This window comes from Microtus oregoni, unplaced genomic scaffold (genome assembly GCF_018167655.1).
Source record: "Microtus oregoni isolate MIOR12 unplaced genomic scaffold, Mior012 000010F_ref0000083, whole genome shotgun sequence".
NCBI lineage: Eukaryota > Metazoa > Chordata > Mammalia > Rodentia > Cricetidae > Microtus > Microtus oregoni.
The window spans coordinates 7,795,017-7,809,778 of record NW_024543069.1 but is presented as its reverse complement, the minus strand read 5'-3'; the positions used below and the strand labels follow the sequence as shown (position 1 = coordinate 7,809,778).

The window sequence follows — 14,762 nt, the reverse complement described above, 5'->3', positions numbered from 1 at the left end:
AACTTGTTCCTCTTACCTCAGCTGCCCAAGCCTGGTCCTCACAGAAATATGTCACCATAAAAGGCCACAGGATTCTGAACAACATGTTACACACGCTTTGTCTTACAGCTCATTTTATTCAAATGTTTTATCACTACAGCAAAGGCTTGGGGAGAGAGCTAAGCTGACTGCTGTTATTGCTGCAAGCAATGTTCTGCACATCTCTCTCAAAGGCTGACTCTGGACAGAATGGGAAAAAACAAAGAATGCCATCATCCTTATGGATTCAAGCACATAGCGATAAAAGATTATGTTCCTCTTTGAATCTTTGCTTTGTTTACAATTCCAAGTACTAAAATACTCTTGAGCATCGGCACCCCCCCCCCACACACACACTGAACACTCCTTATTCTGATAAATTTTAAAGAGTTTTAAATTGAATGATAGCTTCATTCATACATACTATAATAGGATATGACAATTATACATTTTACCTTTTGTATAAGCACATCATTCACCACTAAAGTGTTCTTATTGCAAGTTAAAAATAAAAATACTTAACTGTTAATGTTGGAAAATGAATCACATGAAAAAGACTAAAGATGGACATGTGACCTAGATCAAAGTACTGCAACTCACTATGTCTAGGGAAGACCCTGTTGATCTGATTTGCATCAGTTTCAAAAAAAATTATTCCTTTTGTGGATAAAATTTCTTTAACGTATCTAGTGATATGCAAAATTCTAAATAATTTTTCAAAATACCTTTATTTAATAACTAAATAATTATTTCATAATTTTAGTTAATAATGAATAACTTCAGTTAATTGTTTAAAAGTTTGTACAATTAATGAAACCGTTATTTTGTATGAAGATGTCATAATAAAAATTTCTAAAATAAATTAAAGTAAAACTGTAGAGGAAAAAGTTTTCTGTATATATTATTATTGCCTGAATAGTAATTCTTTTTTTCTAATTATAAGTCCTCTCTAAAATACATTTTGGGAGGCTAACTCATTGTCAGTATTTATTTTAGAGAATCATGTTATTCAATTAAAATATAATATATCACAACTACCTCAAATGGCATACCAATTCCTCACGAAAGAGTTGATGAAAAGGTTTTCATGGTAACCTAATAGCAATTAAATTCTATGTAATGAAGTATCCAATAGTAGTATAATGTAGTATGATGCTATTAAGATTAGAGATTCTATTATCCTTTTTATTATTTAAAGAGGAAATTAGATGTTATACTTCAGGAATAAACATAGAAAATTATTAATAGTCTTAATGATATCTGTATGTATTATGTTTATACTGTTCCTCTTTTTAATTTTTTAAACTTTGAATAAACAGAGTTCTCTGAAAATTTCAAAGTATTTCCAATCAACTTAATAACACTTATTTGTGCCTACTTATTTGTATATGTGAATTTCACCATATGGGTACATGTATATAGGTGTTTTTATACATATGGGTATAAATATACACATGTATATATAGGGCAGTCTATATATCAACTAAAACAGATGGAAATATCCTCTGAACTCTAAATTATTCGGGAAGCATCAGAAAATAAAAGCAAGTATCACTCAACGTCATTGAGAAAAAGTAAACTATCTTTACGAATGCCTCGGCAAGGTAATTGTTGTCTATTTTTTAGATTTTTCTTATGTAATTTACAAAATAGGATATTGGACTGAAACTCTCTGTAATAGGGGTTTTGGTTTAAAGACTATCCTGCCCACTTCTTGGATAATGAAAAACAGCAATAACCTAAATAACAATTCTTCCTGTCTTGGAGACAAGATACTGTATAATAGAATAGGGGTCTAGTCTATTTTTGACTTCCCGTGTTAGTGGTTTGTGGGACAGTACTGTCTTCACACAAATCACTTAATATTAGCACTTGAGTGTGCTTAAGGGAGCATGGGCCTACTGTCAGTCCCAGTCTTCCAAGGCAAGCATATGCCTTGGACTTATGGTAAAAGCAAAGTCCAAACATCTATTTGTTGAATGGTTATGCCGCATGAAACTCGATTTTTTTCCTTCTAGAGAGATGAGGTTAATAGAAGAGGTACAAGAAAACCTAAACCTTGAATGAGAGGTGTCTAGGGAGAAGTTGTTACTACTCAGGTTCAAATTAGAGGACATAATGAGGGTCACTCAATCCCATAAACAGTCTGTAAACCCACACAGTCAATTGTGATATATAGCACTTTAAGAGGTAATATTCAAACATAGTGTGTCATCAGAATAAGAGTCTAAACAATAAGCAGGAGCCACAGGGCATATCCAGATGGATGCAGAATTGGGAAACACTGTTTCAGTTATCCTAATGATGACTCATCAGGGAATGAATGGTAATTCTTAGATGGTAAGGACTGACTGAGAAAAGAAAAGCCACATTCACCTTTCCAACATGTGCTCATGACTGCATAATCATGGACAGATATAAGTACTCGATAAGAGAAAAGTTTAAGTGTAAAATTCCAAAACCGGAAAATGTTTGCTGTGCCAGCCCTCGGTGAGAACAGACATAATGCAACTTCATTACTATAAGGTTGGTGAAAATTGGAGCACGTTTTCATTTTTCCTCTCCCGTTACAACTTCCCAAATAAGTCCATTTTCTTAGAGTCAATTTATATGTTCCAACTCAATGATGCAGTTTGCCCATGTAGCTCTGCAACTGTCGTCTGAATCTGCCCAGCAATGATCTCCCCTCACTACAGTACAAATTCATCAGACAATAAGCGGCAGCATTTTTATTTCAATGAGGATGACACAGGACATGTCAAATTGGTGGTTAAATAATTTATTTCTCTTTCAGGTGCAATCTGCCTTGCTTATTGTAACTCTCCTTTTGATACTCATTTCATGTTTAATAGTTCATTGCCTCATGAGGATGCTTGTCAATCAACCACATAGAAATATCATTCCGACCTTTAATTTGAAACAATTTACTCTTTTCTTCATTTTATTGAAAGCTTTTTTTCTCTGTTATTCAAATTCAAAGCCAAAATCACTCACATTCAAAAACTTTATAATAATTAATGTTGGAAAATGACCTACTTACTAATACACTGAAATATTTTCATTGCAGAGGTGATCCAGCTGAGTCTGCCTGAAGAACAGAGAGTTACCATTACAGCAGCCACTGTGGGACAAAGTGCTGTTCTGAGTTGTGCCGTTGTGGGAGCCCTGAGACCCCCTATCATATGGAAGAGGAACAATATTGTCCTGAATAATTTAGATTTGGAAGACATCAATGTGAGTATGTGAAACACAGATGCTGTCCAGAGTGTGCATTTTGCAAAGATACCTCTGGCTCTGTTGTGCCTAGGGAGATAAATGAATACTGGATACAGAGTAGAGGAAAATTATTAGAAGGCTGTATATCTATCCAACCACTTGGTAGGTACCCAACGGAGCAGTTGTAATTGTGAAAATCATTTGTATTGGTGTAGTAAGATTATGTAGCTGTGTATTAGTCAGGAAATACGTTAGCATAACATTTTTATAAATATCTCTTTAGTTCTAAAATGCAAATTGCCTTCCTAGTAAATTCACATCTAATAAGCTTTCCAGTAACACAGTTATGTAACCTCAATTTTGCATACATTTTTAAATCTTATTTTATTTTAAAAAATTCTCATTTTACCTGCCAAATCCATTTCCCATTCCCTTTACTCTTTCTGCTCCCTCCACCTTCCTCCCCACCCCCCATCCCACCACCTATCCACTCTTCAGAGAGGATAAGGCTTCCCATGGGGAGTCAAAACATTGCTTTGAGACAGTGCCAAGACCCTACACACTTTGTCTAGATTGAACAAGGTATCCTTTTTAAGGAGAATGGGTTTCAAAAAGCCAGAACAAGTAGGGATAAATCCCAGTCTCACTGCCAGTGGCCTCGCAGTCTGCCCCAATCGTACAACTGTCACCCACATTCAGAGTGCTTAGTTTGGTCCCTTGCTGGTTCCCTTGCCGTCAGGCCGGAGTAGGAAGACTGGTATTAGCTCAGGCAAGCTGTTTCAGTGGGTATCCCCATCACGGTCTTTACCTCTTTGCTCTATTCTCTCTCCTCCCTCCCTTCTACTGGACTTTGTGAGCTCAGCCTAATGCTCCACTGTGGTTCTCTCATCTGCTTCCTTCAGTTGCTGGATGCAGATTCTATGATGACATTTAAGACGGTCATCAATCTGATTATAGGGCAAAGCCAGTTCAGGCACCCTCTCTACCATTGCTTAGGGTCTTAGCTGGGCTCATCCTTGTGGATTCCTGAGAATTTCTCTAGTGCTAGGTTTCTTGCTAGCCCCATCATGGCCCCCTCAATCAAGATGTCTCTTTCTTTGTTCTTGGACTCTGTTCTTCCCCAATGTCGACCATCCCGGTCCCTCTAGTTCTTCTCCCCATGTCTGGCACCATTATGTTGGGGGTCCGTTGCTAGCCTGAACCATAAATTATTTCTCTGGACCACACCCCAACATAAACTATCTTTTTCTGGACCAGTGTGGAGGCGCAGGAATAAAGACATAACTCACATGGCTTTATTGGGAGGGAGATTCTCAGTGGTCCCTCATGAAGTCCTGAGTTCACATGCTGAAGAATTCCTCCTCGTTTATTCTCCAAACAGTTTTATACCAAAACTTAGAAGTGGGACTGATCTGTGAACCCCGACACTCCCCCTTTCCCTCTCCTTCCCTTCTCCCCAAACCCTCATGCTCCCAATTTTCTCAGGAAATCTTGTCTATTTCTCTTTCCCGGGGTGGGGGGGCAGTGATCTATGTATGTTTCTCTTAAGGTTCTCCTTGTTACTTAGCTTCTCTGAGTTCAAGGAGTACAAGTTCCTTAACCTTTGCTTCACAACTAGTATCTATTTCCTGTATAGAATCTTCAACATTTGAGATTCTCTCTTCCAACTCTTGTATTCTGTTGGATATGCTTGCATCCGTAGGTCCTGTTCATTTACCCAGATATTCAATTTTCTGAATTCCCTCATTATGTTTTCTATATTGCCTCTATTTCAATTTTTCAAGTCTTGAACTAGTTCCTTCACCTGTTTGATTGTTTTTTCTTGGTTTTCTTGAGTTTCTTTAAGAGATTTATTCATCTATCCCAATTTCTTGTTTGTCTTTTCCTTCATTTCTTTAAGGGAATTTTTCATTGCCTCTTTAAGTGTCTCTATCACCTTCATAAAGTTATATTTAAGATCATTTTCTTCTGCTGTTTCTGAGTTACAATAATCAGGTGTTCCTGTTGTATGACCACGGGGTTCTGGTGTTACCAAGCTGCTTTTTGTAGGTTGTTGAATGCAGTTTTGCATTGGCTCCTACCCATCTCTTCCTCCAATTGGTACCAGCAGTGTCTTTGCCTTTTAGTTCAATCTTTGCAGTTGCTGTCTGTGCCTCAGGAACCACTGAGGTCTCTCTTGGCATGATCTCTTCATTCACTCTGTGCAGCTGCAGCCTGTGCTTCAGAGTTCCTCTGAGATCAGAGGGGAGGGGTGGATTTGGGGCATGGGCCTTGTTGTTTACAGGGTCCAATCAATTGGGGGGAGGCATTGAAGCAGCATTTTTGCTGGAAGCTTGCTTACTGGCTGGCTAGTGAAGCCGAGGCAGGTGCAAGAAGGCCCTGGAATTTTTCCTCTGTACTGAGGGCCTAGAGAGTGGCGTGGCCAGCTGGCTGGCTGATCCCTCACCTCTTGGTATGCTGTGTGCAGTTGCAGCCTCCATATTTTAAAATCTAAAGAAGAAAATGCTCTGAATTATATTGTGTTGTGCATTTGTTAATAAAGCACAGATACTTAGGGAACACATGAAAGAAAGAACATGCTTGCATGTCTGTCGTTTCCTGATGAAATGAACTGCTACACGGTATTTTCTAGTCACCAGGAAAAGGGAGACCATGTATGTCCCTCATAGGATGAGCTGCCTTAATATTGTACAAAGCCTGAGTATTTTCTTAAGGAATAGATAGATTCAGGCCAGTAAAACAAACAACGAAAGAAAAATAAAAATAAAATAAAATCCATTGAGTTCTACCTGTATTGATTAAGCATTTCTGGAAGCCATATTTGTCAAAGACTCTTGGGAATATCTCTAACTATAGAAAATTAATCTCTTCGCGATGTTATCATGGTTGAGCAACAGCGTGTAGCTGGTGAAAAGTCCGATGAGAGTAAATTAAAGTTTACTTTACAAGCCTTCGGCAGCAAGAAACATGATTATCTTAGTTACTGTCTTACTGTTATGAAGAGAAAACAGAACCATGGCGACTCTTGTAAAAGAAACCATTTAATTGGAACTTGCTTACAGTTTTAGAGGTTTAGTCTGTTATGATAATGGCAGGGAGCATGGTGGCATGCAAGCAGACATGATGCTGAAGACACATTTGAGAGTTTTACATCTAGATCTGCAGACAGCACAAAGAGACAGAAACTGGGCCTGGCTTTGGCATTTGAAACTTCAAAGTCCCCGCCCCCCCTCCCCTTTACCCCGCTCCAGCCTCCAGTGCCACTGACAGACTTCCTCCAACAAGGCCACACCTTCTAATCCTTTCAAATAGTACTATGCTTTGATGATTAAGCAAAGTGAAATATAGATCATTGTTGATAATAGGAAATCCTGAGCACTCTAAACAAAGATATCTAAAAGGACCCATACTATTCTAATTTTCACTGTCTTTTTGTTTGTTTTCTAAACTGGTTAAATATGATTAGCCATCTGGATTAAACCTTAGCATCACTCTATCATTTATTTCCATGTTAAATCAATCAAGAACTCATTTTTTTTTTATGTATTTGGTTTCTTCAACATGACTTTCTTTAAAACTCCTTTTCCCCCTCCCATATTGCCTTGCGGGTGATATTTCTTCCTGTGCATAATTCCCTCCCCCATTGGCCCTGAATTTAATTCATCTATCAAATAAAACTAGCTTAACTAGAATTTATACTGTTTCACCAGGAAGTATAAAATCACTTTGTGTTTAGTTTCGGAAAAGAATTATACAGATGCACTAAAGTACCACTGGAACACTGGGCTCTCATGCAGATTTCACTATCTATCACTCCCTGGGCAGTTTTTCAGAACTTATATCAGATCAAATGCGTGCCTCTAGGCAACTGAAGATCTGTTTTGTGATTCTCTGCTGATTGTCACCTGTCAGCATAGACTGCACTGGGATTCAGTTATTTTCTTTCCCAACTTTAGTAGCTAATGTTTTATTGACTCTCGTTGGCCTGCGCTATTGATTTCTCTGATCCCATTGCAGCTGTTCATAAGTTGTGGCAGACGCGTATGTAGCCTGAGACATTGTCTTCTAACTCCTTTATCTGTAAACCATTCTGTCATGTTCACATTCAGGAGCCAATTAGTCTGTGAAAAATATGTAGCGTGTGGGAATTTAGATAGCAACTGATGAACAGATGATATTCTTTCTGCCTGAGCAGAGGTGCCTGATAATGAGAATACCAAGGTACGTTGTACAGAGTGTCTCAATTGCAGTGATGCTACTCGCTGCCAGGGGGATTATTACAGATTTTTTTTTCACCATTGTGTATTGCCTTTCTTAAGAAGAAATAAGCTGAAATTACGCAAGTGCCAGAAGCTACAAATCTGAGACTTTTCTCTGTCCTCCTTTGTTGTTCAGAACTTCATTTTTAAAATCGTGTGAATGAAAAAGAAAGGAAGTGTGGAAGACTGCAAATTCAGAATTGTGCTTTCTTTTTATTCTTTTCTCTTTTTCACTGTGGAGAAAAGATGTAGTGTGAGATCAATCTTCCTAATTTTTTAAGTGTACAATAAAGTCGTGTTAACAATAGGCAGGCTATCTCACAGCACAGCCCCAGACCTTATTTATCTTCCATAACAGACCCCTGGTAATAACTCATTTTCCTCCACGGTCCACAGAGACCATTATTCTACACTATATTTCTATGATCTTGACTTTTGTAGCTTCCTCATAAAGTGGGACCATGTGGAGATTATTCTTTGTGACTACCTTATTTCCCTAAGCATAATGACCTTCAGGTTTATCAATGTTGCTTTATAAGAATAAAAATGGTCTGTCCTCTCTCTTTAATCTATTTAATAATTTCTTTCTTTGGCTATCTTGAAATGGACATGAGCATATAAATATATTTTTGAGGTAGTGATTATAAATATTTCTATATACTCTCCAAGTGGGATTGATTGTCTATATGATAATTTATTTTATACTTTGTAAAACCTACATACTGTCACTAATAGTTGATACCTGTTATAGCCAAGGGTCCCTATAGATTCCACAATATTGATATCTTTGACTAATCTTGCCATTTTTATTTATCTATATGTTGGGTAATATTAATTCTACAAACATGGTTGTAGCTCTTCTGATAAATACCTAGGTCTTTATTGACCTGCCTTTTATATTAATTATGAAAATTGTTTCCATGTAGAATATTTATGAAAATAATATTGAGCTGAATATAATATTCAGTAAGGATATTGTGGTTCATTGTTTCTGGAGATCAGGAACATCCTTATCTGGCTGTTCATTAGCAGTCTGACCCTTGACACAAGAAATTAGCAAATGCAAAGTGTGATCAAAAGAATAAGCTCACGAAGAACAACCTGTTAGCAAGGTAAAGGGAGAGAATTACTACCTAGGAATGGAAATTTCAAATTGATGTGCGTTGTCAAATTAAAGTTAAATTTCATTGGAATTTAATGTTACATTTAATGGTCTAAAGTTGATTTTAGATGTCCTTTTTGGCACTTCTTTGCACATAAAGATGCTATGGCTGCCATTCATCTTTGGTTAACCTAAAAATGTGAAGTAATTTTACCATGGTATTTTATTATATGATAATTTGTCATTACACCTAATTTTTAAAGTAGATCTTCTATTTGTATATTTCCTTGAGTGTTTCTATAAATGCCATTATGTTTCTGGATGGTATATACTATTTTCCATAAAAACACAATTAGATTTGTATAAATTTGCTGTTAAGTTCAATTCTTTTGATAATTTGTTATGACTTCTAAAAACAAATATTTTATAATTGAAATTTGAGATTATACATTTACATATTGAGCATATAGAATAAAAATTTAGAAAGGACTGTATAGAACAGTGAGATTATGCATATAGTTCTCACTGCAAAAGCACCAGGGTGGTGTCAGTCTTTCTTTTCTCAAGAGGAATATGGAAATGATGGTGAAAATATTTATCTGCCAAAAAAAGAGAGGAGATCGAGTTACATCTAGATTTATATGATGGATTTATTGGTTCCAAAGTGTTCCTAATTTATTTCTTTGGGAATTTCTTTCATTCTAGTTTCATTCATTTCCTTATAGTAGATATGTTTTTAAAATGAGTCATTTTTGCATATGGTATCATTAATCTGTTTCATTGTCTTCAACTTTATGATTACACAGAACAGAAACCACAATTTTTTAATATTCTACATAACAGATATAAATTATATAATTTATATATAAACTGTAATATACTTAAGTTGATTGTAGTCAGTTGTAATTTTTTTTTAACTCTTTGGTCTTTGGAGGTCCACTACCCCCTCCCAGATAAATACACTGAGAATTTTTTAGTTATGAATGCACACAGCCTTTAGATTATCTTATTTCTAGCCATTTTTTTTTTACCTTAAATCATCCCTTCTACCTTTTGCCTCTGGGCTTCTACCTTTCTCTGGTCTATATACCTCTCTTTCTTTCCTACTTTGTGGCTGGCTGTGCCACATCCTCTTCTCATTCTCTTGTTTCTCCTCTTCTCTTTTTCTCTTAATTATTATTTTGGCCTGGCAGCTTTGGATATACCTCTCCTGCCTCATTATTGTTGTTAAACTCTTTACTAGATGGATCAGGTGTTTTACACAGGCAAAATAACACAGCTTTACAGAATTAAACAAACGTGACATCAAAGAATGCAACACATCTTTGCATCGTTCAACAAATATTCCACAGCATAAATTAATGTAACAGTTCTTAAGCTATTATTTCACAATATTTCCCCCTTTTGTCTAAATAAAAATGAAAGGATTTAACTTTAACATACTAAAATTGTATACAACAAAAACAGTTATCAAATAAGAATTACATTTGCAATATTCACTCAATTTGTACTTAGCAAATGCAGAGAAAATGCTCCAGTTTCTATCTTATCTTAGTGACTCTTCAGTTTTATACCTAATTTACTTTCTATCAGAAATCAGAAAACCATAACATCAACTGTTTAGTCTTTAACTTGATCAAAGACTTCTGAGTTATGTAATATTACCTAAGAACAAAGACATCTGGCTGCCTTGTTAGTCACCCATAGTTTCTCTGTAATATTGAGGTATTTTTGTCCTATACATCTAGTATATCTTGCAGATTTTCAGTACATCAGGAGAGTTGAAAGACTGTCCTACCCTGTATTGACAAAGTTTATTAGTTAATTTCCTCTGTGTCCTGCAGAATATCTGGCAGATTCTTCTGTGAAGCAGAAATCTCAAAGGACTGTCCTACCTTGTCTTGGCAAAACTCAGTCTTTTTCTTGTGTCCCACTTGTGAAGTCTGTACAACATACTGTCAGTCAAAAGAACAGGTTCTTGATCAACTGACTAGTTTTTGACACAGTGAAAGAAAACTTCATATGCTTTTATGACATTGATTGATGTTGCCAGGAGCAGAGATGTCTCACTCCCATGAAATTCTGCATAGAAACAAAATACTTTAAATGTCATATTCTATAGTTCTTCATAGTGTTTGAAACCATCTATCTGTCTAAAATATACCTGTTTAGTCTTGAAAACATACCTAATGTGACTACAAGTTTGATTATTATACATTATTTACTAATCTTAATTCTTAATTATACATTGCATTTTTAAATGAGCTGCATAAGCACAATACCTCAAACAAGATTAGAAACATACATACTGTGTACAGAAATATATTATTAAATTTGTATCAATATACAAAAATCCAAGCCAATGTAAAATATCTGATAATAATAGTTGTCTTTTTTTATTGTGTATTCCTATATTCCCCTAAATGATCAACATCCATAACCCAACAAATAACCAAAAATGACTACAACCAAACTTTTGGAAGTTTGGGCATCATTTTCTCTTGACTTCTTTCTATTGTCTGTGGCCAAAAGCATCTTTAGGGGTTCCAGAGAAACTAGAGATAATGGCCACATCTTGGGCAGACCAGGTATAAGCTTTGTTGATACCTATTGCCTGTCAAGATTCAGAAGGTCTTCCCAGATCATACCTGATTTGTGTCAACCCTGAAGGAATGCATAGCCTCTAGTTTCCTGTGGAAATAAAAGCTACACCTCTCCTACAGAGCAATACAAATTTATTTGAGCTTTGTTTTATAATTAAGACATAGTTAAAATATCTAAGCTGCTTATTTCATCAGTTTCTCTTTGAGTCCCATGTCTCTTAGCAGCTTTTTACTTATCAGCAAATAGAAAATTCAAAATCCACACAATACATATAGGATCCATGCTACCTATGAATTTTCTATTGTTATTTGGCTTTTTTTATATTATTTTTGCTCTCCTTTTAAAGATTATTATTTTTAACTATTTCTTCTTTCTAGGACTGTTTATATCCTTTCCTTAAGTCTACATTGTTTCACATACATTAACCTATTTAGAGGTTTTCTTCCACTTTGTCTCCTCCTCCTCCTCCTCCTTCTCTTCTTCTTCTTCTTCTTCTTCTTCTTCTTCTTCTTCTAATTCTTCTTCTTCTTCTTCTTCTTCTTCTTCTTCTTCTTCTTCTTCGTCTACATGAGATAAGCAGAGTGGTTAGTACCTCCCCCAATGGCTTAAGTGGCTGACTCTACCCACATCTTAGTTTTGTGAAAGCCAAACCTAAAACTCGCAGATAAATTGGAAATACACTTGACTGGGAACTGCATTTAGCCCCACAGAGCTCTAAAATTCCAATGCCTATGCTGTGGTTGGTGGTCTTTTACTTGGCTTTTTAAAAACCTTAATATGCTGACTGCAGAAGGAAGGTAACAACTCTTTCAGAGAGTCATGCCTGTTTTTTTTTTTGTTTGTTTGCTTTTGTTTTTGTTTTTGTTTTTTACTTGTTTTTTTTCTAGCTTTCTCAGGAAATACAGGCCTCTCATTGGGTGCCAAAGCATAACTCTTTTAACTCTTTAGTCTTGGGAAGCCCACCGCCCACCTCCCATATAAATTCACAGGGATTTATTCTTATGATTTCCCAGCCTTATTTCTAGCCAATTTTTCTTAACTAAAATTATGCCATCTACCTCTTGACTCTGGGTTTCTACCTTTCTTTATTCTATATGCATCTCTTTCCTTTTCATGGCTGGGTATGTGGCTTGGTGGATGTAGCTGGCATCCTCTTCTCCTTTCTTGGTCCTTCTCCTTTTTCTTCTACTTATTCTCTTTTCCTGGCAGCTCCACCTATCCTTTTTCTTGCCTAGCTATTGGTCATTCAGCTCTTTATTTAACGAATCAGGTGCTTTAGACAGGCAAAGTAAGAGAGCCTTATGGAGTTAAACATGGAGCATAAAAGGATACAACACATCTTTGCATCATTAAACAAATATTCCACAGCATAGATGAATGTAACACGTCTTAAGCTAATATTCTACAACAGTTGATTTCCACTTTAATATTCAAGTGTATTATTGTAAAATGGCTAGAATATCATAAAGGAAATAATTTAACCTTATCAGCATTAACAACACAGCATTAACCTTGATCAATGTAAGGACATGATAGTTTATAAAAATTACTTCCACTTAAAAAGCCACTAAAATACTTGGCTTAGGCTTGGATGCAACACTTGGGGCTGAGCATATGAAATTTTTGATTATAAACACTGTAAAAAAAAACTTAGCAGAAAAAGAAATTAATTTGTGGTAGGCCTAGAGCCCAGCCTGTTAATTCCCTTACTCAAGTGGTACCACCAAAAGGATTGGAATTATAATTTAGTCTGAGACACATTATAAAATATTTTTTTCAAAAGAAAGATAGGAGCAATGATGGCATAAAGAAACAATGTATATTTTTAGTTTATTGTGTTGAAGGTTTAACTCAGTTATACAACAATTGCTTAGGAAACCCAATACCACAAGTTCCATACCCAGCACTACAAAACCAGAAGTAAAATAGAAAAACTTCCCTATTTTTGACAGGTTTTTCTATCAAAAACAATTCCTTAAGATTATTATTATATAGTAATATTAAAACTCAAAATATAGAAACATAGTCATATCACATTTTTGAACTTTAAATTTTAATTTGCTTAACAGAATTTTTAAGTGAGAAATTGTATTTGGAAGCGGCCAAATACAATTATAACATATGCTTTTTACAATATATAAATTTCCATTTATTTTATTGCTTTTTCTCAGTATTAAACACTGCCTACTGTACAACTACAGCTTTCTGATGAAGACTGGGAGCTGCACTAGTCTGCAGGTATAAGGATAGGTATTTATGAGATAATCTGCTCCCATGCCCATTTGAAATCAATGTCTATAGGTTTCCCTGCAGAAAAACTTGAAGACTATTGTTTCTATGTATTTCTCTTCTAAGGTAAGTTATTCTGGTTTCTCATTAGTTGAGAATATTGTATGCTGCTGGCCATCAGAAGGAAGTTAAAACTGTATCCAGTATTTTCTAAGACAATTTCTTCTGTGGTTGCTAATGATGGCCAAGGGCTACTTACAGCACAGCTCACAGTATTCACCATGACACCTGCTTCACTGATTGTAAGATTTGCCTACAACATTTTGTGAACACATACTTGTTTACGCAACAGTTTCAAAATGGTCAGAAAATTGATTTATGAAGATAAAATACATATTTACCTAGGCTGTGTGCAGGGGTTTAGGCTAATACTCACATCATTCTTGAGAGTGTCCTGCAGAGGCTGGACTATGAGTTTGAGGATAGCCTGAGATACAAAATGAAATCCTGTCTCAAAAAATACCGAAAGGATACAAATAAATGAGCATAAAATAAATTATGTACTAAGGCACAAACACAGATTAAATGTCACAAATCATATTGGAATAGTGCAATAAGACTATATATATAGTTGATTATATGTAGTTGATATATATATATATATATATTTGATATATATAGTTGATTCTTTGTGGCTTTCTCATCAAGCACCCATCTCCCTATTCCCCCAAATCCACCCTTCATTATTGCAACTTCTTCAAAAACAAAATAATATTTAAACGAAAAACTAAAACAAAGAAAGTGAAACAAGAAAGAAGGGGGGAAAAAAAGAAAAACCTAGAATTATCTCCTTGTGGAAGCTGCAGTGTGGCCTGGCGAGTCACACACACATTTGACCCTCTAATCCTTTCATCTTCATTTGAAGTCTTCATCCCCATGAGTCACTGTTCTGGTTCCAGGCCTCTGTCCACTGTCACAGAGTCTACAATGGGCAATCACTGGGGTCCCCACCACCAGCCACCAGCCCACCCCGGACTTCTCACCATGTGTCCAGTATCTGGAGATCTTGTAGTTTTAGATCTGTAGGTCCATCTCATTCTCATGTCCTAAAAGTTCACACCACCCCCACCCCGCAAGCTCTCCATGACTGCCTAGGCCAGCCCATCCAAGAATTCTAATGTTTGCACGTCCTCGGATCCAGCTCACACACATAACACCACCAGTGTTAGCTCTACATGTTGCCCAGGCAAGGTGCAGGCTCCTCCTTACCCGGCCCCAGTTGTTTCAGGGGGCCATCCACGGGAGGCTGGACCAGTTCACCTGTTCTCACACCC

The 14,762-nt window shown here is 36.1% G+C and overlaps 1 protein-coding gene across 1 annotated transcript in view; it reads left to right on the top strand.

Annotated features, from left to right (window-relative positions):
* Window positions 1-14,762, top strand: part of Fstl5 (follistatin like 5) — a 410,609-nt gene that overhangs the window by 253,657 nt on the left and 142,190 nt on the right. Inside the window, exon 7 of the mRNA XM_041659533.1 lies at window positions 3,086-3,252. Coding sequence (XP_041515467.1) covers window positions 3,086-3,252 — 167 coding nt within the window. The remainder of the gene's footprint in view (window positions 1-3,085; window positions 3,253-14,762) is intronic.